The 24,729-nt window shown below is 29.6% G+C and overlaps 2 protein-coding genes across 2 annotated transcripts in view; one reads left to right on the forward strand and one right to left on the reverse strand.

The window, feature by feature from the left end:
* LOC107447615 (sodium-coupled monocarboxylate transporter 1) overlaps window positions 1-24,729 on the reverse strand; it is a 170,977-nt gene that overhangs the window by 22,538 nt on the left and 123,710 nt on the right. The gene's annotated exons all lie outside the window — the stretch shown is intronic.
* On the forward strand, window positions 1,799-22,867 carry LOC122271804 (putative sodium-dependent multivitamin transporter). The gene is made up of 10 exons (XM_087153697.1): window positions 1,799-1,890; window positions 1,967-2,086; window positions 2,874-3,028; window positions 3,096-3,236; window positions 4,776-4,914; window positions 12,302-12,509; window positions 14,103-14,257; window positions 16,075-16,265; window positions 18,604-18,704; window positions 22,634-22,867. The coding sequence occupies exons 1-10, from the start codon at window positions 1,834-1,836 to the stop codon at window positions 22,732-22,734; spliced, it is 1,368 nt and encodes a 455-aa protein (XP_087009823.1). The 5' UTR covers window positions 1,799-1,833; the 3' UTR covers window positions 22,735-22,867.

Here is a 24,729-nt window from a genome sequence, read left to right on the forward strand (position 1 = left end):
AGTGATGGTTATTTATGTTGGTTACTATCAAAAATATAATGGTTCATGATGGAATTATTGATGGTTATCCTCAAGATTACGTTGGTCCATCTATGAAAAACCATCAAAAACAATTGGGCAGTCTTGAAAAGTCTTATAGAGTTATCCTGAATTTGATTTTACGTCAATTTCAAAAATTCAGCCAGCCAGTTATGACACAGGTGTCTAACTTGCAAAAATGTTTGGTTGATAATAATGAGATTAAAAGATTTTTTTTCCTCGATCTTTATCTATCAGTTTTAAAAGTTTTCTAGAAAGTGGCCATCATGTAATAGTATATGTCTGTGAATTGACGGCGTTATCTATTGAAAATTTTGAAGGAAAAAAAAACACTGCTAAGGTGCTTATATGGAAACAACACTGATAAAAGATTTTGAGTAAAAATTGTCACTTTCGGAAATAGTATGGCTTATAAATATGTTACTTCATGTTAAACTCTTCTTTTGTAAACTAGAACCTAACTTACATCAACGTATAATTTCCTTTTCATTAAAATTTATTATCAATTTATGCTGAAATCCAAAAATATTGTTGCTAAACCACAAATTTACGGTATGTTGTATAGTTTATGTTAAAAGCACAATGATAAATTTCGTGTACAAAGTTATAGAGTTTATTCCCAAAATATTGCTACTCTGTAAATATTTACTCACTCTGATAAATTTTTTCCCATGCTTATTTTTGTAATATTTCTTGTGACTTATTAAAACAATAATATTGATAAAAACAATTTTTTTTATTTCAAAAATTGTACTTATTTACAAAAATGAATGAAAAAAATGAAATAAAATAAATAAAATATTCCAGAGCAACTACATCATCTTTCCAAGTTGCTCCGAAATTGCAACGCCATTATTTATCGAGAATTTTTGGCTAAAAATTCACTAAATGTGACATATTGTGAATTTTCTTATTCCTGATAGAAATTGTACCTTCTGTTTTCCAATTTCAATGTATTGATATATTCACTCCTAAAAAATTAAAAAAAAAAATAAAAAAAAAGCAAGTTGTAGCATATTTTTATGAGTGATTTTTTTATGACAAGATTTCATAATATCTTTTTTCTCAGTTATTCTGTTTAAGTTCCTGAATTTGACTATGAAAATTTAAAAAAAAAAATACAAATAAAATTTCACCCCTTTGACATTTAACTGTTAATATTTCTCTAAAATTTCACTCAAAAATTCATGGCTAAATGTTGAACCATAATAGCGGTACTTGAGGGTTCAAACTTAATGCTACCTTAATAGGGTGTTAATATTTAATCATGCCTCCGCTTCTATTAATCTAAAATATTGACTAATATAGTTCAAAAAATACAATAATACGGTTTAACTTAGCAGATTATAAATATATTAATTTTTTCCTGGAATAAAACTTTTTTCTGTTTTTTTCCATCGATTTATTTATTTTTTTACAATTTTAATGAAATTTCTTTTGAAATTGTAATTTTATTGATTTACATGAACTTTATTTTTTTCTTTCCTCCAGACGTGGACACGTACCTAGGTTTGCAAAACCCTTACCCGTTCAGTCCACATCTGGATACCATACCAGCTCACCACATCCCCGGGAGCGAGCCTGATTAGCGGTGATCCGCATGATCTAATTACAATGCCAAATAAAAATAAAAACTAAATATAAAGCTTAAAAAAATATGTAGCAAAAATACAAATACTTAATATAAAGCCAAAATACAAGTACAAAATACAAATAATTAAAAAGTACAATAAAAAAGACATTTACAATTTTTTCTTTTGATAATTGTAAAAATTTATTTTTCAGTACCTTGAAATGCGATATGGACGAATCATTAGATATCTGGTGTCTGTAATGTTTCTTCTGCAGATGGTAAGAATGAATATTTGTATTGCATCAAAACGAAAGAAAAAAAGAGACATAATTTTTAATTTAAGATCTTTTTTAGGTTTTCTACATGTCCATATCGCTTTATGGAGCAGTTTTGGCCTTAAGTGCTACCACTGATTTGTCTTTTGAAGCTTCCATTGTGTCCTTGGGAGCTGTTTGTGCTTTTTATTGTTCCTTGGTGAGACTGGTTTCTAAATTGATTCATAATTTTCAGAAATATTAAATTTTATAACTTGTTTTTTCTGTAACGTTTTTTTTAATTTTATTATATTAAATAGAAATTATTATTTACAATCTTAATTTACTTATTTAAATTTATCATGACAAAACTTACCGCAATTATTTTTTATATCAAACTATTATCTATATCTATAGAAAAAAGGAACTTATTGTTCTCAAGGACAAGGGATTTATCCCTAGAGGCGGCTTAAAGCCCACACTATTTCAGATCGTTTGGAGACAGTTTGTCTGGGAAGTAAACGTTGTCTGTGTGTAATTCTGAAATCGTTAACAATCTTGTCGTTGGTCTAGAAACTTCGGAACTTCCATGTCCTCCCTGACTCTCAGCGGACTTATGCGGGAATACTTTATATTTATTGCACAGTCACGCATTCAATACAATCGATGAATAATTATTAAATTTCACAAAATGCAAATATGGATAAATAAAATATCTTTATTGCCCTTATCTATATTTATAGTTTCGTACTTGAAGGGTATTTCAATTCTTCTCTCTTAGTTAGTTTCATAGCACTTTTTAACTTAAAGAACTGAAATTTCTGGGTTGCTGATATTCCTGGGTTTCAAGGATATTTTTATATTGAAGAAAAACATTTCGCAAATAATCTGACAACAGCACCATACTAATTTTTAATCCTTCTAACACCAAGGCTATTTTGTGGAAAATCACTGCGTTCGGTTTCTTACACAATACCTAATATCTATATAATAATTTAAATATTTAGGGTGGACTTAAAGCTGTTTTGTGGACGGATTGTTTCCAAGCTATTTTAATGATAAATTGTTTGTTAGCAATATGCATAGCAGGCATCTGTGATGCAGGTGGTATTTTTGAACTCTTTCAAAAAGCTTCAATTGGTAAAAGACTGGACTTATTCGAGTAAGAATATTTTCATATTTAGCACGCTCATCGCATGCGACTTTGTCTTACTTTTGTAACATTACAGGTTCATGCCAGATATAACTAGGAGGTATGGATTTTGGGCATGCGCAACTCAAGGAATATTGACAGGAGTGTCTTTTTTTGGAACAAACCAAGTTGAAGTACAAAGATTACTCAGTCTCAGTACCATTAAACGAGCAAAATCGTATGTATATAACGATCCAAAAACATTGTGTGTGTGGATCATATTGATATATTTTTATAGGTTTCCGAAATAGCTATTAAATGCCAATTCGAATTGATACTGAATTACAAATGCATTAGTTCTTGAGTTCCTGTTTCTATCATAATTACAGAGCTTGGATAAACAGTTCGAAATTATCCTACAGATAGAGAGCTTTCAGACCTCGCATCAAAATCATATTTACTGTATTGAGTTTTTTTTTTCTCGTTTTTTAGTAACCAAAGAATACGTCACGTTGCGCACCAAAATTGCCAAAATTAATAATTGATTGTTTCCAAGTATGTACTTTTCATATTTTCAGAATATCCACTAGATGGCAGCATAATAGCTAGGAACATGTTACAGTCAACATGGTAATTGTAATATTTTTGAACAAAAATTCTTTCCTGATCTTGAAAAATGTGTCTCGTTCTGATATTGAAAAACGTAGTACATAGAGTTTACACATGTTTTAATAGCTTTCCGGCAACTAATAGTAGAATTAATTATCCTTCTATCACCAAACAGAGCTTACCGCCATTTAAAATTATGACAATTTAATCTAAACAAATTGTGAGTAAAAAATCGTGCATTCTACGATTCTCGCTTTTAGTAAAGAAAAACATTCAAACATAAAAAGGAACGATTTCAACGTGATAAGATAATATTAAATTTATATTTCATTGCATATTTAACAACAAAAGCTGTAATTGTCTACGAGCTATTTTATCATTCCACACTATAAAACCTTTTAGAGTTTCTTAGTACCAAAAACAGTGGCAACTTCTTTACACCAAAGTAATGAAGTTAAATACCATACATAACACTTGGTTTATTTCACTAAGAACCAAGGATAGTTCCTGGTGTTACACTAAGAATTATCTTTTACTCTACTTAGTGTCAAGTAGCTGCTAATATTTTTGTCATTAAATAACACTGAAATTTATAGTAACAGTAAAATATTATACAGATATTAGTCAGTAAAATTATTTTTATGAAACAGTTTAAAATTAGAATATTTAGTTTAGGAGGCCTTCGAACATTACTTCAGAAGATAGAATTAGTTCGTAAAGTAAAAATACATATAGCCCAGAAAGAATACCAAGACGAATTCGAATTAGGCTTAACAGCGCAGAGGTGGATAGAAATAGTACATTATAACGTTACAATGTTATTATTATACAGTTGACAGAGATTCAAAAATTTAAATATAATCACCTTTATTACACATCTAAAAACATGCGTACTCATTTTAACGAGAAACTTCTACAATGTGTGATATTTTGTTCAAGATTAAAACGTCTAAACTGTATGAGTGCCTAACTTAGAATCTGGAAATTTAAACAATTTTAGTAATTCAAATCTCTTTTCATGAAACTTTCTTTGAATATTCTTTTCAAATAACAGCTAATTTATTTTTCAATGGTATTTTTTCCCATTTATACTTTTTCCATTTCAACATTTAAATTTTAAAATAAAATGCAGAATATTTTATAAAAATATGTCATTAAATATTTATAGAACACTTCGAATGAGTAGTTTCCCAGTGTGTCTCATGTACACAACATGCTGTTTCTTAGGACTTGTGTTATATGGTGTTTATTATAATTGTGATCCAATCTTAAATAAAGAGAGAACAGGATTAACAAAATATGATCAAGTAAGTAACAAATGTAGAAAGTAAATTAAAAAAATCAATGTAATGCTTTCATGACTATTTAAACTGTTATTATACATAGCAATATAATATAGTAAAATTGTATTAAAATAACAAATAAAAAATGAGACATTTAAAATAAATAAAATTAATAATTCTTTTTTGTACTATAATAATATACTTATAGAAATACTATAGACTATAATAATATATTATTATAATAATATATATCGAAATAATTCTTTTTTTTAACTTGAAGTTAAATTATGTTCTTTGGACTACGCGATCCATTTTTGAATTAAACTATCCTTAAATTTAAAAATTTTCAATAATGGTAAAATATTCATTTTCTTGCACATACTGTGCTTAAAAAAATATCTAATTGATCATTTAATATTTTCCAGGATATGTATACTAAAGGGTTTAAATGTCTGTGAAACTTTTAATCTGCTACGAACAAATTATAATACGTACAATTTATATTTTATTTATAAATCATCGTCGTGACGGATGAAATAACTTGTCTTCCAGGCATATTCGTTGGGCACTAGGGACGAGATAACTCGTCCTGTGCACCAAATTTTTTCTTTATCATTTCAGGGTGTTTAGCTAATTATTTATTAACATTTTAACGTATTGAGATTCATCATATTTTGTCGTTAAAACATTTCAATAAGAAGTCACCAGCTCAATTTTGAGGGTATTTGCAAGTATTTTCACAACAGTGCAAAAGTGGTTTGCACTTATTTTTATATTATTAATTTTTTTGTATGTAAATACCAATACGTCATTATAGTAAATATTACTATCAATTATTTTTTTGAAATAAAATAAGTAAGTTTAAAAAAGATTTGCATTCATTTCAATTCTGGAGCTGTGGGGAGGCTCTTAGAGCAGAGGCTTAGACAAAAGCGCGTCAGTACTGAGATGAAAAGTACGGTATGGAACTTTTATTTCCGTCGCACTAGAGCTGCACAGTGGGCTAAAGGCGACATTCTGGAAAACATCCCTGAGGATGATCCGGAATACAGGATACATACGTCACATCCTGTTTTACAGTGAGGATACGCATTCATACACAATCCATCCGCAGATCGTAATATTGACCTGAACCAGAGCACAATCAATTTCCACCATCTCCCAGAGGTATTGATTTGTTATGTGAATTGGGAGAACTTTGTGACCTAGACAGATTTTATTTGCACCAGCCACGACCGGCAGGTGGGAATCGATCTTACAACCTCTCCCGCATACCAGCCAGGCTGTCCCAGAATCCTGCGAAGAATCTTCGGTTCATTGTAGACCTCGCCCAAACTTCAGCTGTCAAGATAAGGATAGTTGCTTTCAGGTGCGTTAAAAAGCCCCCCTAGAACGGACTTGGTTTAATACTCTCTTGGCATGATATAGCTATTTTCTCTTGGCGCTTTTCTTATAGCAAGCTTACTATTTTTCCTGGTATGAAGAAGGATTTTTCCTCTTCGCAAGAGTGAGATAGAAGTCTTAGTCATGAGAGGGAAAAGTCTTAGCTATCAGAGGGAAAATTTTCTAAGAATGAAAGAAGCGAAAGAGCTGTACCTTGACTTACCACCATTTCATGAATAGCTTATCTTGTCTAGCGAATTGAAATAGATTTATGTAGTGTTTCGGCAATTTTAAATAAACTATAAAATTAAATGAAATTTCAATTATCAGAACATTTTTTTCTAAACATTGGAAATCGTTATAAACAATCGCATTAACGAAATATTTGAAATCTTTAAGAATTTTTTTAATTGTAGTTCAAATCTAATTTTTCATTGAGTACAGACATTACGTCAATTAAATTTAATGAAATCGATCATAATGTTATTATTATGATTAATAATATTAAACCATAAAATTTATCGTCTGTATGACTGAGGTTTGAAAATGCAACACATATAAGAATTCAACATAATATAGTAACTGCACCGGAAAAACATAATTAGAAATAATAATTTTTTTTCAAGATTTTATGGGTTAATGATTGAAACTATTTCTATGTATTGATATTCAAGCCGTGATACAGACTTGCGAGCTAAAGAACTAAATTAAATTCATGTTCAGTACAGAACTGAGAAATCATTCAATAGTCTTTAATGGTATTAACAAAATATTTTCACGGCAATTTTATTTATTATTATTAAGCACAACATTGCTAAATGCGGTTTTATAATTAACTCTCCTTTTTTCCCAAATCCAAAGTTTTTTTCTAACTTTTTCAAAAATCTTGATCCTGAAGCTTTTCTTTTTAAAACTCAGTTTTTCTTTTTCGCAAATAAATTTTTCGACAATTTATTCGCTTTCAGAAAAATCACCTTTTACTAAAATAAATTATATATAATTAGTTGGTTTTTGTCATGCGAAATGAAGGAATGTAAATCAATTTGCTCAATCCAAAAAATTTTTTAAATTTAAATAAAATTATATTTTATACAAAAAGAAAAAAAAAAGTTCAGAAAACTTTTTTTACACATAGAATATCCCAATAAACAACGCCTGTAAACTACATTTTTAAAATTCTTTCAAAAGTAAAGTTGAACTTTTAGTTTTTATTAGATGTCACAAAATAGCATTGAATCATGGAAAAATCTAATAAAAACTGAACCAATAATTTATGAGGTAGGAGACATTGAAAAAAGTTTGAATAGCAGAATTAAAAGAAAGTAGTTTAAATCCAATTAGAATTATTTCTCAAGAAATACTTTAGTCGTGTTTAGGTCATGAAATTTCTCATACTTAAAAAAAATGTTTCAAAGCTTTCAAAGGACAGCGATGAATTACAAACGAAAACAAGTATTTTTGAACACCCTATGCCAAAAAATAAAGCAATTAATTTGAATGAAAGATTAAAAAAAGATTGATGATGGATAGATGAAATAAAAGATTTTAATTTGCATTGATAACTTTGGTTGTTGTTTGCAAACCCCTTCATACTTAAAAATTTTAATAAGATAGTAATTTTTTTCTTGCAACTTTTTGGGCTTTAACTTCGCAGATAATCAACGAAATTTTCGGAACATTTTCAATTACTATTGAAATTGCTATTTTTAAGTTTATATAAAAAATTTCTCAAGATATGAGGTTTTAAAGTAGTCTTTTCAACTATGCATGCGCGGAATAATTTTAGAAATGTTTTTATATATTTAGCATTTTCATCCATTTAACATTTTTATATATTTATTATATATTAAACAGGTGATTAAGAATTTAATGCATTCTTTAAGAAGTAATGATAATCACGTCTCCACTCCAAACTAATCATCATGTAGAATAGGGAAAAGATATACCATGTGATTGCTATTTTATCATGGAAGCCAACTCAGAAGACAAGGAAGCCCTTAATTTCAGAACTAATTTTTTTGTGAAAGGTCTTTAAGAACTGAGTTTGCGTTACTTGAGTGATAATTCTATTGATATTATACTACTAATTCTATTAATATTATTTTGTTGATTTTTCATGTGTACTATAAAAAAATATACAATTGTAAAGTTCAATTTTTTTTAAATTTGTCTACCATCTTAAATTTAATGACAATTAAATGAATACTAAGGATGGCCCTTGGACGACTAAATTGTTATTGCTAAATTAAACCCTGCGAATGACCTAAGTATCTCTAAAGTTATAAAATAATCTTAGTATTTCTTGCGAAAATAATAAAAATGTCAAAATCTGAAAGTGTCTCGCCTATCATTGTAGGGCAGTATGTATTATTGTTACTCAATAGTTGTATTCTATGTTGAATAATTACTCGCACAAACATGTGGAAGTAGAGCGTCTATCAATAATCCACAGTAAATCATTCTTATCTCTAAGAATATTTTAAACTCACATTAAATTATTTTTGATAGACTATAATCAAATGATCACTGACAAAGTGTCCATCCTAAGGGCTTAAAAGACCTCAAAAATTAATAATTTCTAATTTTTTTTAAAATTTTATTTTTATCTATTGAGAGATATTTAGAGATTATTCTAATGCACAAAATATTCGAATGCACAAAATATTCGTAAAGGTTCGTAAGCATTAAAAATAGTCTTGAATGTATACACAAACTGTAATTTGTTTCAATTTTTGAATTTTTAATTGATTGACTTGTATAATCAATAATCTGAAGAATATGTGAACAACTATTAATTCCATTTCACATATGATCAATTTTTTCCCCTTTAAGTTTAGAATATTTGGTAAATTTGACTTGACGACTTTTATTAAACGATTAAAAAAATAATGGTCTATCGGGGAATATTCACGGGCGGGTATTCAGAACATCTGAAAGAACTTTTTAATTTAATGAATCCAAAAAAACTGGTATTTATAAGGAAGTAATTACTGCAGACAAAGTTTAACTGCGTGGAACAATCAGAACTATTAAAAGAGGATAAAGTATCTGGACGAGCAGCAAAGAAAACAAAATGGCGATACAAAAGAGCATTAGCAAAATGTAATAACAAATGAAAAAACAAAGATGCTGACATTGCTTGAAATAGGTATTTTTTTTAAAAAATAATTGCATGCTATACAACTTTTGATAAACCAGTACAGTTGTACAGTTTTGATAAACCAGTACATGCGCCTTATCAGGCGCATTTGTTTGCTGAGCTTTATGACGCATTATATGATCATTTTCTAGAATTAAGGAAGCTTTGCAATCATCTGAAATACACTTATAAGAGATTTTCGTTCTGTGTTTCATCCTTATTCTACATAAAAATTCATTAAATAAAACTAATTCACCACCTCGAATTGATTCGACATACTCAAACTGAGCCATTTTGTTTGGAGCCAACCTTATAAAGTGATAAAGATAGTGGTGCTATCTCTCCCCTCTTTTACAAACAAAACTGGAAATTCAACTCCTTATCAACTCATACCCAATATAACAGGTGCTCATAAAGGAAAATTTTCTTGTTTTGTTAATTTTTAATACTTTTTATTCCTGTACTGATTCACTCTTACTCTTTCACTTATTTTACACTACAATATCTTAAATCGTTAATTTTTTAACTGGAATTTTTATATTTTTCTCATTATTTTAGAATAATTTAAGTCAAAATAAGTGAAAATATTACGTTTAGCATTTTAATAACTTATGATTACGAAATACAACATGAAACACCGTTGTTTTTCCTGCGTTAAAATTAAAATTTTCTAAACATGACGCTTCCAAACAATCTTCAAATGTGCACTTATTTAGATTTAAATTAAGAAAAGCAATTATTCATTATTGAAATTACAAAATTAAATGTTGATACACTTTTGAGTAAGAATTATTAATACAATTTTAGAAAAAATAAAAAAACTTTCGAATAACGCTTTTAAAAAAATTCACAAGTTATTTCCTGATAATCTAAACGAATTTTTAGTAACTATTCTAGTGTTTTTTATAATTAAAAAATGCCTAAATATATCTTTGTTAATAATTAGAGCATCAGAATTTTTTTTTTAAAACGGACACTAGTCTCTAATCTACACCAAAAGATTATTAATATGCTACCTTTGTAATTTTTCACCTACATTTCACGACGACGATAAATGAATCAACAGCAGCAAAAGCATTCTTTTAAAAAAAAAGAAAAAAAAAATTGAAAGCATTGCTTTATAAAACTGAAGTGCCACGAATATCTTTTTTTCTTAATCTTTTCTCTATTATTTTGTAAAAAATTTTTTTAATCGAGAGTCTTTTAATGTTAATGAGTTTTTTGAATGTAACATAGTAAGAAAATTTTAATCATAAAGCATCTTTTATCGTAATATTATGTTACTATTCATAAAGTACCTTTTATGAACGGTAGCATCTTCACTTGAATTCCATAAATAACTATCATTGTGGTATACTGATTTTTTTTTACTATCATTTTGAGGTTTCAAAAGAAAATAAATATAAAAGCAAATGCTACAGTTTGATTATTCCCAGCAGTTTCAATCGGATAATGCAATGCAGTATGCCCTTTAAATTTAAGTATAAAAAATGTACGAAGACACACGATATGCATAGATAATCTTCAAAAAGTTAGCATCCCCCTCGTCATTTGAACGGTACCCATGACAAAAAACTCGGAAATGTCGTGTAATGTTTTAACTCAAATCCCTAAAAATCCCTTGTGCATCCGAAAAATTCCGCAAGTTTCACTCTCCCACTAAAGGAAGAATTAATCAACTATGGCTTTCAAAACCGAGGTAAATCAGTTTTCCATTTGGGACCTTTTATCGTCGTTGGCATCATAAAGATTTGGCGAGTAATGATCTACGGGAACAGGAGCGGTTTTTCAATAGAGCTCCTCCGCCCACTTCATCAATCATTCAGGTAGGGGAGAGACTTTTAGGCGAGACCTATAAGACAGCGAATGTTCTTATATTAACCTAACATTCAAAAGAAATCAAAACACTATTATTTTTCACAGTACTATTGTTAAACAATTTTACTTCTTAGCATTAAAAAAATCATTTATAAATTGTTTAATGTGATTGCATTAATAAATCCACTTATTTTGTTTTGTTATTTATAAATTGTAACTAGTAAATTCAATTTCAAATTTCAAAAAAAACTGGTCAACTTAAATATACCTGACAATTTTCTTTTATTCAAAAATATATTAAAAATATTACACACTAAATATCAATTTCAACTTCAAAAAAATTGATAGGAGGCTAGCTGAAGTTAACCTGCTGACAAATCATAACAAAGAAAAGAAACATCCTGGGATAGAACAACACCTCCTAGAAGTAGGAAGGTCTCAGCACGGATCAATTTAGTAGTCCGATGTGACGAAGTTAACTGCGCAGTTGATGAAAAATAAGAAAGATGTCATTACGTTCGGGGTACTAAGCTGCGCAGTGGTTGAAAATACGAAATATGTCATTACGTTTGGACTACTAAAGAATATTTATGGTAACCCGTGCAGAGGCCTATTCTTTTCTTGGAGGTGTTGGATAGAACCGACTCAGGAAAGTGCAAGAGAAGCTACTCTTGACCGGTAAGGACAGAACGCCAAACTTGTGGCTTTATGCGCCATATGGCGTGAAGAGAATTAAGTAAAGTAAGTCATATCAACAACCATCGATTATTTTTATTTTAGTAGACGGGATTTTTTTTTCTGAATATGCTTTCAATGCCACACGAAAATTTGTGTGTGTTAAAATACAACATCATACAAATTTACTACTTTAATATGGGGCGAAGTTAAACGATATCATAGAAGGAATTCAGCATCTCTTTTCACAAACTGTAAGTGTTCCGGTAAGTGTTCACAGTAAGTGTTCCGCCTGGTTTCTTGTTCATACATGACTATACTTTTAATCTCGCTGCTCGTAACAAAAGTAAGAGTAAAAGGTGCATACTTTTGCTTGTACTTTAATCTCTTTTCTAGATTGTCCCGGCTTACATTGTAACAAGATTTAGTTCTTATCCGGGATTGACAGGTCTATGCATAGCTGGTATCTTCAGTGCTTCCCTGAGTACTATTTCCTCGTGCCTAAACTCTGCCTCAACCGTTACAGTCATAGATTATCTAATACCAATCTTCGGAAAAAGCAACATTTCTGATTCGAAAATCATTTTACTCGCAAAAATTGTGTGTAAGTATCTCAAGACTTCATTAATATTATACGAGTAGAAATAATCTATTTACGAGTAGAAAATAATCTATTTAAATAAATTCTGAATGCGATTGAACGTATTTAAGTGAATTTTGGTGCATTGCGATTAACTTTTAGCCAGAGGGCAGTACTCATGAGTTATGATGTGAATGCTCATATGCAGCTGTTGACTGCGATTAAATTGAACAGTCACCTTGTTTTAATCTCGGTGCTTGCGCTCCTTCCCGGTGCTTGTACTTTTCAACTTAATTCTTGGTGCTCAGAATTGAACGTGACTCGAGGCGTTGTGACTAGGAGCCTACATTGCATGGTGTTCTCGCTCTGAAAGCTGCTTTTATAATGGCAGGTATTCAAGTATATGCATATGATTCCTTACTTTGGGAAAAAATAATTAATTAATTATATAGTTTATAGTAAATAATTTTACAAGTATATGTACCGATTTTCCAGTAAATGTTAATTGTTTATTAAATATCAATGTAAATGCTGTTTAAATTTACCCCATTCCAAACCTTGTATTATTAGCTAACTAGTATATGAAGTGATAGATTATATGTAATTAGCTAGTATAACTAACATACGAGGCGCATCCAGAAAGTAAGTTTCCCAAATTTTTTTTTAAAAAAAGCAATGGCACTTTCTGGAATATATTTACTTAACATTATTGGCAACAAGTACAGCAATGTTTCAGCTATTTTTCAACATAGCCACCACCAGAATTGATACACCTGTCGTATCGGGGGATCAACTTTTGAATCCCTCTGTCGTAGAACTCTGCCGAATGTGAATGGAACCAGCGTGTCAGACGTCTACTGTTACTGTGAAACACTGTGGAAATTGGGACGGGCCAATCAAAACAAGACGCGTGGAATGTTTACTGTAGGTGTTGTGCTCCTCCATGACAATGCTCGCCCACATATGGCATGATGCACATTGGGTGTTTTGACGGAATTTGGCTGGGAGTTGTTTTATCATCCACCTTACAGCCCTGATCTTGCTACCTGTGATTTACACGTTTTCTTGCACCTCAAGAAATTCCTGTCCTCCGGTGAGCGTTTTGAAAACGACGAAGAGCTGAAGACATTGGTTCCATTCACAGGCTGCTGAGTTCTACGACAGAGGGATATAAAAGTTGATCCCACGATACGACAGCTGTCTCAATTCTGGTAGTGACTATGTTGAAAAATAGCTGAAGCATTGCTGTACTTGTTGCCAATAAATAAATTCCTGAAAGTGTGAATTCTTTCTTTTTTTAAATTCGGGAAACTTACTTTCTGGATGCTCCTCGTATTAATACAGTTATAAATAACTAGTATAATTAATATATTAATAATACTAGTATATTGTACCGAACACAAAGTTCGTTTTCAATGAAGATTAATGAAACAGTCCTCACAGTAAGATTTTAAAAATCTATTAGCAGAAACATCTGAAAATACAGAAAATGTTCTTTTATAAAGTTAATTTCTTAACTAAATCAATAGATATACTGCTCAAAAGCAGAGAAACTTTTTTTTTTTATTTTTTATTTGAATACATGTTCTGCTTCTACAATTTATTTTTATTTAAAAGCTATTATCTATGGTGGACTATGCATTGGTTTGAGCTTTGCTTTTCAACAAGCAAACAGTATTCGTCATTTGACTCAAGTATTTAACACCTTACCTCAGGGTATTATTTGCGCAGTTTTTATGTTTGGAATGCTGACAAGAAAAGCTGGTGATAAAGTAAGTCTTATTCCCTAAGATTAACAAAATATGCTATTAATGGGAAAGTTTATATTTTTAAGCCACGTCTATAACTTTATAGTTATTGACAGCTGTCGCTTTCTTTTAACTGTTAAGTATTATGAAGTTTGATAATCCCCATCTTGACTATCTCTTAATTGACATTCAAACTGATTCTCTATATACGATATTTTATATATGCTAGAAAGTAGGCAATTTCTTACTTTTGTTTCAAATTTTTAATGTAAGTGTATTATGAATATCAGTAAGATATCAATACTAATTAAAACTGTGTTTAATTAGTGTTATTTAAGAGTTCTGTGCTAACGTCATTTATATAACCCAGATTTATTATTTGTTGATGTATTTTAATGCTACCGTATTTTAGTTTCGAGTTGGCAACTTAGCTCCAGAATTAGTTTGTATATGTTCTTCAAAGCAACTTGTCAGTCTTTTTTGTTAAGTAAGAAATAAATCAAATTTTTCTTTGTGCAAGAATGTAGAATGCGTCTTTTAAGAGAATTCATATTTGGTGAGCTAGGTATCTCCGGAATAAAATGAAAAGAACAGTTGCTAATATGAACACATTGCACTGAAAACTAACTGTTGTAACTGTGGGTGTTGCGCCATTTATGCATGAATGATGGTTTCGTATACTTGGTTCGAATACTATAGTTCAAGGTCATTAATTGAAGAATGCGAGACACTGAAAACTCTTCGTATATTGGAAGAATGAAAGGAACATTGGAGTATCAACACTGAGATTCAAACCACTGTTTAGCCGGTCATGAGATAGACAGAGTAGCCTTCTCAGCTACACTATGTGCCCAACCGCCTGGAACAAAATAATTTCGTAAGTTAGGCCTTGTGAGCGAGAGGGAAATTCTGGTTGTTACTGAAATTGGTTGTCGAATGAAACTCTGGATTCCGTATTAATAAAAAAATCATTAAAGTTTTTTTCCTCACTCATAACAATTTGAAAATCATATTTTATATGGTTATTTGACTGTTCTTATTTAATATGGTGAAATAAAAATTAAAAAAGAATTGCTATTTAACCATTTTGCTGAGACATTTCCAACTGTGAAGTGAAAATCCTATGATTAGATCAAAAGTTATTCTGGATGATTTATTTCATTAATTTATTTATTGCACACAGTGCATTAGATATATTACATACATGCTATTATAATTTTGAGTGCATGTAATTTTTTAAAAAGAGTTATCTTGCTAGCTAGTGCCAATATCATTGTTTTCATATTAGGAATAACTTAAAAACAACTTGTAAAGAAAACATTGTTTTTAATGCTCACCATTCAAAGTTTGCAAAAGGTTATTTTCAGCACATTCTCGTTAAGCGTTTGGTCTTTCTATACTAATTTATAGTTTCTATACTTATTTATAGATATATATTACTAAGTATGTTATTAAAACATTTCTTTTCAGGCCAGGCAAAAAGTCTAATATCAAATATCTAAAAAGTTACAAAAGTATTAATATGTACATGACATGACAAAACAAGACTGAGTTCATTACCCTAAAAGTTCTCTTGCTACCCAATACTTTGAGAACTCAATGTGTACTTTAAGGGTCCCAGATCGGAGCAAGTCAAAATTCAATTCAATCGGAGTAATTATCGAAACTTGTAAAACTAATTTTAAAAATCAATCTTCAAATAATGTAAATTAAGTATTCATTCATATTCAAATCAATTTGCATAGCATATAATTTAAGAAATGAGAATAAAGTTAAATGATTAAATTTCAAACAAATTTAAATATATAATCATGGAATTATATGAATTTATTTAATTTCAGTGTATTTCTTTTGCTGCAGTAGTGACTTATATAATAATGACATGGATAGCTTTAAGCTCTCTATATGCCGGATATGCCCAACCTACATTACCTCTAAGCAATAGTATGTGTCCTTCATCACAAAATGTAACAGTGTCTGAAAGTATTTTTAATGTATCCTCATCAATATTACCACCACCAAATACTGAAAAGTAAGTTTAAATATTCGCTTTAAAAGCTCAATATTTACAACATACATTTTTTTAATCTTCTAGAAATACATAACTCATGTTAACTTTCGAGTAAGAGCTGTGAAAAAAATGGTTAGGCTGCCATTGTTGAGGTTTAACTTCCGGTTGCGGCTTGAAGTCCACTCTGCTTCAAATCTATTTATATTACATCGTCTTGGAAATAAATTCGGTCTGTGTTTAATGATTACCACACTGTTGTCATCAGGCAGGTGATCTCCAAATTATGGAGTTTTAAAATCTTAAATTGCGTTGACAAACGACTGGTTCGAGAAACTTTTCTTTAATTCTGGATTAAACCGTAGCGGATAAAAAACGACAAAAGTTCTAGATTAAAAAATCATTTTTGAAGTTTTATTTTTTATCTTATAAAATGCTAATTCAAAAACTAATGTTTTACAGAAATTTGTGAATTAAATATTCTTCTTAAAGGCTAACATCAGACATAAAATAAAGGATTTCCCTTCCACCGTGTTTACCTGTGGATAATTAATTGAATGCGCGTGTTTGTTTCTTGTTTATTAAGCATTGCTCATGAACGCTTTTTATTTAATTATTGTGGTGTAACTACCACTATGAATATTAAATGCCAATTCTCTAGTATATAAGACATGTTAACTTGATTCTATCGTGAGATACCTTTGGATAGATGAAGGTTGACATAGTCGATAATTAATTTCCCTCTGTACTAAAAAAAAAAAGCTGCCAGCTTTTAAAACCTTTAAAAATACTTACAACGCTATAGTTTGAAATATGGTAATAAAGTTTATTAGAATATATTCAATGTATATTTTTTTGAAAAAAAGTATACTAAATATGAATTATATACGGCTAAGAAAATTGAGTTCATTTGAATTAATATAACCCGGAGAACGATATCGAAAGAGAGAAGAGTTAAACATACTCTTTATTATTTTTATTAAATTTCTAAAAAAAAAAAAAAAATATTTACTCTGAGTAAAATCACTAAAATCTTGTTTTATCTTTTTAAAAAATATAAACCTCAAGATATTCAGCTAATAATAATTGAAAAGTTTTAGTCAGCAGTATTCTAATTTTAAATAATATGTTACTAATAAAATAATGTCAATATAATTCTACAATCAGCATTTTCCAGAAGTGCTATTTAGAACTGTATGTTTTCCGGATTTCAGAATTTCAAAAATATTTTTGTCCTCGTATATTATATGTTAAGATATGTTTTCACGAAAAAAAGGTTTTTAAAAAAATGTACAGTATAAAAACGATTTTTCGAAATTAATAGTCTCTTACTTAATTTCGTAGTTTTAAACTTTTGAGAGAAAAAAATCTGGAAAATTTATAGTACAACGAGCTATTTCTCTCAATCTTACAAAGCAAAATGTCTTATTTCTAACATTTTCCAAAGTATTGTCGAACTATAATTTTATTATTAAAAGTTTATTAAAAAAATTGCAAAAAAGAGAAGAAGAAAAAACAAAATTCTGACTTAATCAAATTTGGTGAGAGGACTTTTAAATGTATCATTTATCACTCTGAAAGCATTGTCCTTCTTATCATTTAAAACTTATACTAGGAGGCTTCGCCCCCTGCTCGCTGGCGCTCGCCAACCCTCGGAACTGCTTTCGCAGTTCATTTCGGATTGCTTTACAATCCGATGCTCGCTTTACTCGCTCATTGGATACGTTCTTAACGTCTAGCTTTTGTATACTTTTTTGAACACTGAAGTTCCGAAAACTTTTCACTGTAGAAAATTCTTAACCAGTGCATTTCAATATTAATTTGAAATTGCTAACAGTTCACATATTTTTCTTAATCACACTATTCTAAATTTCAGTTGTTGTGAAAAGTGACTGTTGTAAGTTTTGTTTTAAAGTCTTTCCCACTAGAGGGCTAAAACCATGCGTTGTAAAACAATATGAAATAGTACTGAACGCCGGATGTAATATAGATTAGCCATATGATGCTCACTACGTGCTCTTGCGCGCCGAAGCCTATCGATTAAAACGTATTAGCGTTTAATATAATATAGATTAGCCATATGATGCTCACTACGTGCTCTTGCGCGCCGAAGCCTATCGATTAAAACGTATTAGCGTTTAATATAATATAGATTAGCCATATGATGCTCACTACGTGCTCTTGCGCGCCGAAGCCAATCAATTAAAAATGAAAGCTGTTGCCAACGCGAGAAAAGAAATATCATCGGTTTTATTGATACATACGTATTAGCGTTTTATATAAAATAGATTAGTGAAATATTAAATAATTAGGTTTCAATAGAAATATAATAAAAATAGTAATAAATGAATATGTATTTCAGGGATCACTTTGTACTGTACAAAATGACATTTATGTGGTATTCTTTTATTGGATTCCTTCTGAATATTTTACTCACAACTTTTGCTGTTTTAATTACGGGTGGTAAGTATGTATAACTTGCTTTCATAAGCAATGAAATATTTTCGTTAAAACAATTTTAAGCATAAATACGTTTAAACTTCTAGCCAATTCTCAGATTTTAATCAACTGTGATAATTCTTAAGCATAATTTGCTGCTAGTAAAGGACTTTAATTTAAAATGGATCAAAGTTTAAGAATATATTTCAAATATCTTAAAATCATTTTTCAGTCTAAACATTTAATAGAATGGAAACGGATATTTTGCATCTAAAGCCTACGTAATTATGTTAATTATGAATGAGTTATTTAGTATCTTTAGATAAATAAAGTAAAATATAGTTTACTAAATATACATAGTAAAATATAGCTTAGGTTTTCATATTAAAATGTGCCAAAAGTAATTTGTGATGTTCCGTGTAGCTCATAACGGGTTTGGTGAGAAATTGTTTTAACTGTAAGGGACCTAAGTTTACAGTCAAAATAATACTTTTTTTATTATCAAAAGTTATTACCTACCTACATACTTATTTCTTTTATGTGGAACCAAAAATGCAGATATTTCTCCTCCGAAATTGGCAACACTATAGTCAATCACAATAATTCCCTTAGTTAGGTTCAAATTGTCAATTAATTATGTCAGCTTAATTATTACTTAAGACAATTGTCTTAAGTAATAATTAAGTAGTGTAAAGTTATGTGTCATAAATAATTATGCGTTAAGTATTTGCTTATATTTCTTACTAGCCGCCTAAGGCGGCCAGCTGTCCGCCACGCTGAAGGTTTTCACAAATAAAGTTTTTTAAAACGTAGCAGGAAATCTGAAGATTAGTGGACAATTAAAGTGTTCCTGTCCTGCAATTTTGTCTTCATATCCAGTTCTACTGCAGATGTGTTATAGCTCTTGAGGATGTTTGAAATTATATAGTTACAACGCTTAAGAAAAAAAAAAACTAAAATGCTAAATACATGAAAAGAACACGAAAACGAATAAATTTTTTATGGTATCAATTTCTATTTCTATATAATTTTTTATGGTATCAAATTCTATTTCTATATCTGTTACGTCAAGCACTCAGGTATTATAATTTGATCTAGTTGTGCTTGTATAATTTTGATCTAGTTGCGCTTTCTACGTCATTTTGTTAACATCGTTTGGTTTGTTATTTAACATCGTTTGGTTTGTTATTTCTAAGTTAACTTTCAAAAAATTGGCTGGCATCAGCATTTTTATTCTTTAAGTTGCTTATTTTTTCTTTTGGAATTCGTTCCTTTTTAGCAAAATGTTTTTCAACCTAATCGAATTATTTGCCGACTGTTCTCTGTATATATAAAGAAAATAAAGTAAATATTTTTAAAGTGTTGTGAAAAGAATTTTTAGTTGTACAAAGTACTACAATATCGCTACAAAAATTATCGTCTTCGCTTAAGAAAAAAAAAAAATAGAGCGTGGAAAGAAGAAGAAAAACTTATTATAACAATTATGAACAGCGACAAATATATCAAAGCGAAGCGTTCTATTTACGTATCGAATATGTTGCCACATTTTTAATACAAAAGTTAAACTTTTCTCCACTTTAATAAATATAAACTAATGCGAACTTTACAATTAAATTATTAATTCCTTCGTATATCATTGGTTTAAGTTGTCGAAAATTAATATTTCAATTGTAAGGTTCGCATTAGCATGCATTTATAAGAGTGGGGAAAAGTATATGCATTTTTTAATAGTTTTTTGAATATGGCTCTTTGAAGACGAAAAAGCAGACGAAAAGCATAGACTTACAAAATGACTGATAACTAAATAACTAATCCAAATTTTTAAAAAAGAAAAAAAATACTTCTTCATTGTGTCAAAACACAATTATGTGCCGAGTTTCGTGCCTGGGCGAGGCTTCTGGGGCGATATATTGTGATTACAGACACACACACACACACAGCCGCTTTTATTATTATGTATAGATGTATAGATGTAGGTTGTCCTAAGTAATAATAAATTCAATTTTGTTGAATAGTTAGTTATACGTCAAGCATTTACTTAGAAAGACTTTGTATTTTTATGGAAATAGAATCTTAGATACGAAGAATTTATTTGAATTAATTTTTTATCCCATCTAAAATGGCTGTAGATATGGCGATGCATGCTGTTATGTCAATTATGGGTGATAAAACTTGAATTTTTCAAGCGATAGCAGTTACATTATATTACTCAAGTTATGGATATATAGGTGAGTGAGGAGGTAGTATTACAGCTCGGAAAGGGACTTAGGAATGAGTTTTCTATCTTATCTCATGACAGAGGAGGAAATAACTTTAATATTTCCGCTGCCTATTATACTGAAATATTACGAACTTATGGTGGTTCGTGTAATTTAATGGACTCCGGACATATTTTAAATTATTACTGAAATTTCATACATAGATAACTTTGACAATGTCACGTATATTGTTTAAAAATAATTAAAATGGAAATCAAGGTACATCTGCGCGGGTAAAATGGTGTCCGACAGCTAGTAAAATTTAAAATCTAAGCATTTTATCTTATAAGTTCTTTTGTTTAACAAGAAAAGTACACTAAGTGCCAGTTCCGTATTTTTATATGGGGGGTACCATTAGAAAGGTCTTGTATTGGGGAGAAATAATGCTCAGGAACTACCCGTCAGCAGTTAATGGTTTTCGAGATAATCGCAAAGAAAAAAAAGGGCAAATGCAAAGGCGAAAGAATTGTCTCATAAGATCCATCTCTTGTCCAGGCGCTGGCTATAATTGCGATGAAATTGTCATACGTTCAAAGAAGTGTAAGAGTAGAAATTTGCATACCATGAAGTATATTGTAATGGCAAATAATTGTTAATAGTAATAACAAACAAAATGCATACCAAATTAAGATAAAACCACTAACTGTGATGGTACGTATCCAAATAATTCCGTATTTCTTATCAGTGAATTCTGAAACGCGTAATAGTGCATTTCATCAAAGGTGGGAGAAGATATTGATCAGAATACACATTTCAAGTATATTTTTAGTCTACTTTTTTACAACTTTTACTTTTACGCCTACTTTTTTAGTGGACTGCGTTAATAGATATCCTGTTTCGTTTATTTTATTCAGCAAAGTTTTGAAAGAAGTAGAGGTTCAATAGCTGAAGGTATTCTGTTCTCCTGGGGGAAGATTAACAGTTTGTACATTCAATTCCATTTCAGAAATCCATAAGTTTTCATCTGTTTGACCTCTCCATCTATCCAATGTAATGCCTATTCAGTACCTTTCCAGTAAAAATATCTTATTACCACCGATGCACTCTTTTAATTTGTGCAAGTAGTTTCTATTTATAAGTTTTGTTTTTTTCCTTGACTGGGAACATGCAATTTGCATGTTTGGGTATAACATTTCACGCAAATTTGTCTTAACTTTAGGACCAACTGATCCAACACAATCAGTAAATTATGTACCAATTTGCCATCTGCTTTAGGCTTATTTGTTTGTTAGAAGAGTGCATCTTTTCGTTTTTACAACTAATCTATGTTGCAACGTTTCTATTCCTTTTTATATCTTGTGTTCTTTTTTGATATAATCTTCAACTGAAAACCACTTTAATCTGTATTAAGGAGGCAGAAAAGTTGTACACATTCTGCTCAATTATTAATTTTAAGTTTCCCTGAAATTTCCGTACCACTGACTCACGAAATATCCGAGAAAATAAATTCAGTTCTGTTGCTAAATGCGTCAACTTGCGACTTGTAATTCATTGGTCAGTTATGAAATCCATCGTAAAATATGTAGTGGCTTGGATATCATAAAGATTATTCTTAAACGCTTGATCCAAAGCCCATCTTTTCAAATCTCTGTCATACACAGTAAATTGCATGCGATGCAGAAGAAATTGTGACCTCCTGTGACTTTTTTTTTTGATAATTTCTACTATGTGTGACATGCTGTTATTATTTTTCAGGTTGGAAAAAGAATGTAATACCTGCCAATTCCAAATACTTAAGCCCAGTTACACGATTCTGGATGGACAAAAATGATTACTCTAATCTGGAATTAAAATAGAACTTTTCCCTAATACAATGCATACCTTTAAAGGAAAAGATCCCGTTATTATGGTCATCAGGACACTTCCAATTCGAGTAAAATTAATATTGAAAGTCTTTTAGTTGCTTTCTAAAGAAGAACTTTTTAAATTAGAGCTTAGCACTCATTATTTTTTGTATCTATTTATGTAAAAATATTTGAACAGAAAAAGTAATTAAGCCACATTCAGAGTGCTTAAATTCGTGTTTGTTACTACAGTAATTAAACATGCATACCTGAAGTAACAAGCAGTTAAATAATAAAATAAGATGGGTGATTTTCCAAAATTTCACGTTTTTAAATCGCATATTCATAAAAGCTTGAGTGTTTTGAAAATTGTGAAGAAATCAGCATTTGTTTTTTACTACAGGCGTGTGGTAATTTTTATGTATATGACCTAATGTTAAGCTCTAAAAATTTTCTATTAACAGTCTTCACATTATTACGTGCATTATTTGCACACATTTGCATTATTACTTCACATCATAATATGCATTATTTAAAAATAAGTATTTTCAAGTATAATAAAACTGTTGGAGAATGATGGCAATATTTTTTACCCACCTCACTTTTGAGCTTCAAAACTATTAGAACATCGGGTGAATCATATCTTCAAAGTTCTCTATCAATCTAAAGGAAAAGACTGTAAATTCCATATTTTCCCCTAAAATTATGAAAAACTCCCTAGGCCAAGGGCACAACAGCTAACCTTGGGACAAATTTACAATTGATAAACCTTAAAGAGTTAAATAATTATAACGGATACAAGAATTATTATTTTACACCTTCAAATATAAGTATGCAAATACTGCTTTAATTATTCAAATGTAAGTGTAAAACTTTTAAATAAATTAAATGAGTTTAAGAAAAGGTTTCAAACACGCCAGTAGAATGATTTTATAGTCATTTTAAAAAATTTTATGGAAATGGTTCATTTTACATATTAAGAAATATTTGTTATGAAACTGCATTAGAAAATTATTCCTACAAAGTATATAAAATAATATGCAACAATAGTAATGGTAAATTAATAATAATATGAGTAATAGTAAAATAGTAGTAATAGTGAATAATAGTAAATTTCTGTCTCAAGTTGATCTTGTGATATTTTATATGGACATGATATTGTTAGTTTTTTGGAGAACTACCTAACTAAAGATAAAATGAAAAAAGAAATGACTAGATAAGAGCTGTTTAAATTTCTTAGTCTTGTATCTATAGCTGAAATTTTTGAAGCTAAATTTGTTTTTGCTGAATATAAATGACTTAAATAAAATAAAATGAAACAAATTTTTCCTGGACAACTTGCTTTTATATCTTTTTGTTAAAAATGCAATAAAAATAAAGAGTTTTTTTAAACCAATAAATGTGTTGTTTATTATTTTATTGCAGAGTTTATTTATTCGAAGGAGATAAAATTAAATAATCCATTCGATAGAAATTCTCTATTTCCTGCGCATTTTGTATTTTATAAATTAAAACCATATCCAACATGCATTTTGAATGAAAAAGCGCCTTTTTCACATTTTAAGGTAGTTAATTGATTAACATAATTTCTTTTAACACGCTATCAATGAAGCTGTTAAGTCCTTGCTATTCAGTCTAAAAATATTGAGTATATTTCCATAAATCAATGTCTGTATACATGGGCGGATAGTGAATTAGTGGGGCCCTGGGCTGAAACTACTTAGGGGCCCTAATAGCAATTTTGTCAAAAAACTGTTTTCTATAGTGATGTAGAAAAAAGTAGGACAATAAAAAAAATTTATTTATTTATTTTTATTTATATACAAACAGCAATTGTACAACATTATTGCAAAAGAAATTGACAGGTTATGTGTAGTTTTATTATATAAATTATAAAGCAACCTTTCTGCATTTTTGTGCTGCAAATTCCTTTATTTGCTCATTACATTGTAAGTCCTTCGTTAAATCACAATTTATGGAAAGAACTGATAAATGGTTTAGTCGATG

Source organism: Parasteatoda tepidariorum, chromosome 10 (genome assembly GCF_982258835.1).
Source record: "Parasteatoda tepidariorum strain Cologne lab strain chromosome 10, Ptep-v5.0, whole genome shotgun sequence".
Classification (NCBI taxonomy): domain Eukaryota; kingdom Metazoa; phylum Arthropoda; class Arachnida; order Araneae; family Theridiidae; genus Parasteatoda; species Parasteatoda tepidariorum.

Excerpts from the sequence above, each read along its gene's own strand:
- LOC122271804 (XM_087153697.1), top strand. The coding sequence starts at position 1,834 with ATGCGATATGGACGAATCATTAGATATCTGGTGTCTGTAATGTTTCTT. Across the intron at positions 1,891-1,966 it reads TAATGTTTCTTCTGCAGATG|GTTTTCTACATGTCCATATC; the intron begins GTAAGAATGAAT and ends GATCTTTTTTAG. Across the intron at positions 4,915-12,301 it reads GATTAACAAAATATGATCAA|ATTGTCCCGGCTTACATTGT; the intron begins GTAAGTAACAAA and ends TCTCTTTTCTAG.